At 37.1% G+C, this 7,754-nt stretch overlaps 1 protein-coding gene across 2 annotated transcripts in view; it reads right to left on the reverse strand.

Annotated features, from left to right (window-relative positions):
* The window catches only part of LOC107668341 (RNA-binding motif, single-stranded-interacting protein 2-like), a 29,685-nt gene that overhangs the window by 16,676 nt on the left and 5,255 nt on the right, over nt 1-7,754 (reverse strand). The window contains exon 2 of one of the 2 annotated variants that reach the window (XM_016460185.1): nt 1,903-2,075. In XM_016460185.1, the coding sequence (XP_016315671.1) occupies nt 1,903-2,075 (173 nt within the window). Of the gene's footprint in view, nt 1-1,902; nt 2,079-7,754 lie in introns of both variants that reach the window. The other variant, XM_016460184.1, reaches the window with a different exon arrangement.

The following is a 7,754-nucleotide window of genomic DNA, read 5'->3' on the forward strand; positions in this document are numbered from 1 at the left end:
ACATGACTTGATTGGCTGTCTTTAAGTCGTTGTGGTGTTCATACTACGTGACTCTGTAAATGATCCGCAACAGGGGGTTACACACTACACGAGCTGACAACAACTCTGTCACCCAACCAGTGGCGGTTCTACATTCAATTACACCCTGGGCGAGACCCCCTTCGAGCGCCCACCCCCCTCCAAAAAAAACAACATTTGAAAAACACACTTAAGAGAATCCAGTTATTTAACTATTGCAATTACAACAGGAAACACACCATACCTTTATCTTTTGCTCGTTTCTCTTTCTTCTTTTCTTTTTTTTCTAAATTGGGCACCTGATGGCTTTGACCTTTTCCTGTCCATCTCTGTGTTTATTTGGCACTCGACAATCAACAGATTTCCCATCCCCCCAACACTGTCACTCACGACCAGAAGTCAAGACTAAACCAATTCACCTTGGTGACCACATAATCGTTTTGTATTACCTATTTTTATTAGCCATTTCACACAATTCAGAAAAACAAAAATGTGCAGGAACTATAGGCCTGTATTTATAATATTATGAATGAAATGTGCGTTATTTGGAAGAAAGTCGAGGTGTGACTGACTTTAGCCCACTAATTCCATTAGAGTATTGCTCTATACAGTGGACCCCCCTCCTTGTCCGTTCCATTTGGGAGAGACCCAGAGGTGAACTGTCCCCCGCGCCGCGCCCCGCTCCCCTTTCCCCTTCTCACACAGCTTCTGTGCACGGCACCTTCTCAGCAAGCAGGGGCGCCAATTTGCCAATTCCCCACACAGTGAAATGATAGATAATAGAAAACCGCTTTGCGGCGGCGGCGCAGAGGATTATTATTATTTTTTTAACTGCTTGTGCCGCCCCCCATGTATCATGAAAAAATGCCGCCCCGGGCGGCTGCCCGGTTCGCCCGTGCCAAAAACCGCTACTGCTGAACCAACGACTCTACAAACCACGTTTTGTTATGAAAACACATGCGAGAATTGGAACAGGAATGTCACGAAACAACATGTGAAACAGGAGTTGTTTATTTGAAAATGGATGTCGTAAAAAAATTTGCGCTGCAAGCTGTTTGCTCGATGAATGATTTTGCTCCATTTATTGTGTCCAAACTTTTCTTTAAGCCATGTTGCTGCTGTTGTTTTTCTTCCGGTGACCTCAACCCATGCCTTGCTCTCTCATTGGCTGTAGCTCGTCACAACACATGACACCACGTGATGTCGTGTTGGCCGACCGGTCCAGATATTTGGCATGCTAGATATTTGTTTGCCGTCAGCGAGCCTCTTTGATGTGTACTCGTTGTGTAGTTCACACATAAAGATTGCTGAGTGCCGATCACCCGCTGATTTTCCCCCGATCACAGCCCGACCCTGCAAATCGGGCTTAAAATCCTGTAGTGTGAACTTAGCATAAGTCGCTGCTAGTGTGAACGCAGCTTTATTTTTTATTTACTTTATTTCAAAAGATGAATTCCCTATGTACCAACAAAAACACATGGAATGAGAACCAATACAACGATGAATGAGCTCCCCTCAGGCATTGCACCAAAAAGTTATAAAATATCAAAAACATTTCATGAATAGAAATGTGTGATTTACACAACGTCTACTAAATCAAGATGCTGTATTGGCTTATTCAAAAACACTTCATGTTGAAATGAATGCGAATTATCTGCCAGCAGTGAATTTCTAACCTCCTCATAAAGGGTCAAATCAGGACGCTCAAAGTCTGAGATTTTCTCTCCCACACACACCTTCTGTTTTTTAATGCATTTTCTGGTCTAATTATACATCCTGAGTTTCTCACCAACTACTGATTATGAACCTGACCTTACTTGCCTCCACCATTTCTAATCCTAAATTAATTTCCACACGAAACAGGGATTGTTAAAGGACACTTACGGTTGACAGAGCTTGACTAGGTCTTGGTCTGTGGTTTCTGGATGGAGACCACGGATGTACAGGTTGGTTTTGCTCAGCTGGTCCCCACCACTGTTGATTCCATTACTGCTGGTGGTGGTGGTGGTGGTGTTGGGACTGGGCAGCGCCATCTGCTGGGTGGAGGACGCATACACCTGCTGTGAAAACAGAGATAAGACAAGATACAATACAATGCTATTAGATTAAAATTCCAAAGGACTTTCCTTTAAAATTTCCCCTGTGATTTTTGCATTAGAAGTTATTGTGCTGACCATTTGTGACTCACACAGAGCAAAACACTGAAATATTGAAACTATGCTCTAATTATTACTCACCCTGATGTTATTTAAAACCCATATGCTGTTGTTTTCCATGGAACACAAATGGAGATTTCCATGCAACAACAGTTCACTGTGACAACAAAAAAGTCTTCTTGATGCCATGCAAAAGCTTTGTGTGAAAAACTGAACAAAATTTTATTCATTATTCGCTGTTAATTCTCCTCCAGTGAACTCTGAAGTCATGTTGACTGGATCATTGAATCTGAGTTGAACTGTAGAATCAGATCAGTCTGATTCACAAACTGGTTCAATCAGTTCATTGAAAGTAATCATCTGTGTCCAAAATCACATACTTTCTTAGTAGGTACTTCTTTTGAATAAATAATGTTACTTTGTAACATGTTTACTCATGTTGTCATTATCATGTGACCTACCAGCAGTAGTTGTGTCGATTCACTGCCATTAACTCTTGTCCTGTGGCATCATGGGACAGTAAAGTGTCCATCTGATGCACACTTTGCTGGAAGAAGTAGGTCATCTGGGTACTTTTCGCCCACTGTTTTTATGAATACTGTGAATTTGGACATACTATCCTCTTCACATACTGGTTGAAAACGACATGAGTGTGTGTAAATAATGACAGAATTTTCAGTTTTGATTGAACTGTCCCTTTAAAAATGTGATTTGGTTTACAAAAACAAGCTGATATTGAAACAGAAAATGCCTCTGATTGTTGTTGTGTCCAAAGCCTGGGGCTTTCCCTCTCCTGAGAGGTTCTGTTAGTTTTCTAATTAACTCCTCATCAGTCAGAGGGGCAGGCAAGGATGAAGTATTTCATTAGTCAAGCCTGTGAAATCAAATCTCAGACAGGGAACAATTGGCCAGTTTAATACATGCCACAAGTTCACTGGTTTGGCTGAGATTGTTGGAAAAAGGGGAGAGGAGCACAACCAGAAGTGCCTGCCCAAACGTTATGTCATATAGGACTTTTGTCTTTTGCTCTCATCTTGAGCCGGTTGAACTTAGTTATAGAAGCCTGTCTAATTAAGATCTGACCTTGTTAGCGTTGAGCGCTAATCCCTCTCATGTGCTGGGTGCAGTCAGAAAGCACTGTATCATTAGGACTGCTCTACTCGGCTAACTCTGCCTCTGCATGGGAAAACAGATGACTGAACCCCACTAAGCCCATCTGCCCTGCAACGCTGTTCAAGGTTGAGCAGTGCCACACACCTAACAACACCAGTCTTCCCCACACAAACACTACATGCTAAAAATAACAAAACCCCCAAATGACATCAATCCAGATTGATGTGTTGTTCAAATCAAGCCATATTATTTTTTTCCTTATCTAAAAAATCACACACACACACACACACACACACACATATATATATATATATATAAAGACGTTTATAATGTATAATAAGCAGCACAACTGTTTTCAAAATCAATAATGGGAATCTTATGGTATTGAAGACTGGAGTAATGAAAATTCAGTTCTGTCAGGACCACTATCGTCAAAGATGACTGACAATTAGCATACAGTTTGGATTGGCGGTATGGTTCTGTTCTGGGCAAGAACTCCCTGCGCCTCCATGCAGCCTAGCATGGATGAGCGCAGGGAGAGCAGCAATAACCCCCCAGGGTAAACAGAACAGAACTAACATAAATGTATTGCAGATATTGTTAAAGTTCAATCATTTTATGTACACATTTTAGAATTATTCTGATTCAAGGAGAATCAGAAGGCTGAATCCTGACTGACAGAGGAGGAGTTGGGGATGGAGGAGGGTAATTAGCTATTGAGCAATGCAAAACTGCTGATAATACTGAGGGACCTTATATATATGAATGCTTAGATAGGTGTCGTAGTCCCATAGGTAGATGGGGATCAGCTGAAGGTCAGCTAATGCGAGCTTGACTAACGTGACCTGCCAGAACTAACGCTACGCTTGATTTTTGTCATCACAGGAATAAATTACCTTTTAAAATATATTCAAATAGAATAGCAATTTTAAATGGTAATAATATTTCACAATATTTCTACAGTATTCTTGATCAAATAAATGCAGCCTTAGTGAGCATAAGATACTCATTTCAAAAACATTATTAAAGCCTTACCAACCCCAAACATTTGAAAGGTATATATAATTTTATGAAAATTTTAGGGAGGTTCCCAAACTGTGCTGTTAAAAGGTTTTTTCATAGTTGTAAATAAAACAAAGATTTTTGGAGTATTTTTTACAAGAAAATACTATTTCAGTCTTTTCAGTCTTTCTACTTCAAAATTAAATTTGTAATAAAATGTGTTAACTTGCCATTTCTTTTAAATTATTGGTCAAATTTACTAGCAGTTTCAGAGTGAAAACTGTTTAAACGCCTTTTTTTCAGTGTGCAAAATATGCGTAATTGTATCATGGGTCATTTTATTCTTGCATTCTGGGGAGAAAAAGTTAGCTATGCATTTTAGTTCTGTTTAACTAAGTTTGCATGCTTTGTATTCTCCTCAAGACTTCTCATGACCCATATGGACTCTACACAAACATATCCCATTCAAGTACATCTGTTAAACCTACAGCTTTAATTCTTGTTCATGCAAAGCATGTGATATATTAGGTGAAGACATTCCTCAGAGTCCACAACCGCACTGACAGTGATTCACGCATCGCGACCATCCTCACGTGCTCCATCTGCTGCGACTGCTCTGTTTACTTCAGATTGAATGAATGCAGAACAAATCCTTGTCAACAACTAATCAATACCAGCAAACCTGCCCTTGAACATCTCAGTTGCACTATAATGAAACGCGAGAGTCTTCCCTTATTTGCACTTGAGGACAGCACTGCAGTGGAACCGTCTATAGGCCACCTCTTCATTTCCATAGATATGCGCAGTGTGGTAATGAGAGTATGGCGGGGTTTGCACCTTACTTGATTACTCCATTGCAGTGCCATAGGGCAGACTCTTGGGAAGGCTTGCAGAAATAGAGGTCACAGGAGGCAGTAAGCAGCTCTGAAGGGTTAGCAGGGGATCTGGCTCTAAAGGGCTGGTACCAGGTGTGACTGTGGATCGAAATAAATGGTCTGTCTGCCGCTCCAACCTAGGTTACAGTATGTATTGTGATGCGTGCTTTGGGTTTTGCCGGGGAATATGGACATTTAATGACCTACCAACACACATTGTGGCATAATGCAGTCATCCATAGCAAGTGAAAACAACTTGCATGCATTTTATATACGGTTACTGTTGGAAGAGAGGTATATGTACAATGGCAATCAATGATTGTACTTTTGTTTAATAATTTTGACGTAATGAATTAGACAAAGTAAAAGGTGTTTTTATGATTATTTTTTTAGTTTTCAATTTCTAAAAATACATAATATATATAATAAAATACAATATCATATTTAGATGTCTTGGTCACAATGCACTAATTTTGTAATTCTTTATTTTTAGTGTGTAGTTAGTCAAATTACACTGTGGTTTGAGAAATTAGATTAGAATCTGGATTTTGATGGTTTTAATTTTTTTCATATGAATATTTTAAGAATATACTTCTATTATATTAATATGATTTGTAAAAAAATATTTTAATGTTATTATTTTTTACTATATATATATTATTTTTTTTTTAAATAAAATAAAATGTTTACATTTTGTGATGGTAGTCAAATGATTGTAACTTTATTTAATAATTTTGGCATGTAATGAATAAGATAAAGGTGCTTTAAAGATTATTCTTTAGTTTTCAATTTCTAAAAATAAGTAATATACATAATACACAATATCATATATACAGTGGGTACGGAAAGTATTCAGACCCCCTTAAATTTTTCACTCTTTGTTATATTGCAGCCATTTGCTAAAATCATTTAAGTTATTTTTTTTTCCTCATTAATGTACACACAGCACCCCATATTGACAGAAAAACACAGAATAAAGGGTGCTTCTACTAAATACTGAGCAAAGGGTCTGAATACTTAGGACCATGTGATATTTCAGTTTTTCTTTTTTAATAAATCTGCAAAAATGTCAACGATTCTGTGTTTTTCTGTCAATATGGGGTGCTGTGTGTACATTAATGAGGAAAAAAATTAACTTAAATGATTTTAGCAAATGGCTGCAATATAACAAAGAGTGAAAAATTTAAGGGGGTCTGAATACTTTCCGTACCCACTGTATATATCTGGGACACAATGCAATACATTTGTGATTTTTTTTTATTGTAGTATTGTATCAAATTACTCTGTGGTTTGAGAAATATATTAGATTAGATTATATTTATGTTAGAATCAGATTTTAGAGTCATATTACCTTGAATAGAAATATTCAAAACTGTGTTGGCCTAATAATATAATACATAATGCAAAAATTTGTTTAAAATAATAATAATAATAATGTGATAGTGTAACAAAAAAGATTAAATCTTTGCATGACAATACTGAGACAATATTATTAAGTAAAATATACTTAATTTATACTGATTTTTGTCTCTCACTCCCATTTCCCCAGAGAAATTAATAGAGCTTTGATTTCTAAATCACATATATGGTGATTATTGTGAAATATGTAATTTTTCACCCAAACATAGTTCACTGGATTAAGGAGGAGGAGGGGCTGGAACAGCAGAAAAAAAATCCCTCAGTTGTTCAGTTCTCCACCTTTTTCAAGTTACACTCACAAATCAGGATTTCGTATTGTCAGGCATTTTCTCAGCCTCTCTGTCTGTATATCTTTTGGCTAATCAAAAAAGTCACTTTTAGTAGAAATTAAAGAAAAAAACAAAAAACTTTGCCACATCAACTAACCCAGGATCCACGCACAATGTTTGAGATGGGAATTCCAGGAATTCCAAGTCATTTATCTCTGAGCAATCTGCATCCCCGCCAAGAGTGCTGGAAGGAGGGGAATGACTCTCCTTCTAGGCTGCTTGGTTTTCAAAACTGTGTCTTTCAGCAGTGATCCATCCCATGAGGGAGAATTTCGAAGTAAATGAACACACATTTCTGTAGCGGTACCAACAGAAACAGACTCTGTCCCAGGGAATCTAATGCATGGGCTACTGAGTGATTCAAATATTTTTGTAGAATCACATAATCTGAAGAAATCTTTACAGTCTTACAGACTTTGTTACAATGTTGTACATGTTGAAAATGCTATAATTCCAAGCTTGCAATTTAGTGTTTATTATTAGTCTTTCAAACTATTCTAGTTTTCCAGCACATGCCTTCATTTTCCAGCATAAGTGTTGAAATTTAGAGCCACATTATTGCTGTAAAATTTAAACCTGTCATTGGAAATGATAAATATTTATTGTAAATATTAAACATTTTGTGTTTATATTAATATTTTAAGAATATATTTTAAATATATATTTTTTATAATTAAAAATATATATTTTTAATATTTTAAAATGATACATTTTTAGTTATATTTTGTGGTGGTACCAGTTACAATGTTAAAAGGAAAAGTAAAAATCTGAACTACTGTCCAAAAAAAAAATAATAATAATTTTGGGCTCAGTGAATGTTTTTGCGAGTTTTTTTTTTTTGG

This window comes from Sinocyclocheilus anshuiensis, unplaced genomic scaffold, assembly GCF_001515605.1.
Source record: "Sinocyclocheilus anshuiensis isolate Anshui unplaced genomic scaffold, SAMN03320099.WGS_v1.1 scaffold3360, whole genome shotgun sequence".
Taxonomy (NCBI): domain Eukaryota; kingdom Metazoa; phylum Chordata; class Actinopteri; order Cypriniformes; family Cyprinidae; genus Sinocyclocheilus; species Sinocyclocheilus anshuiensis.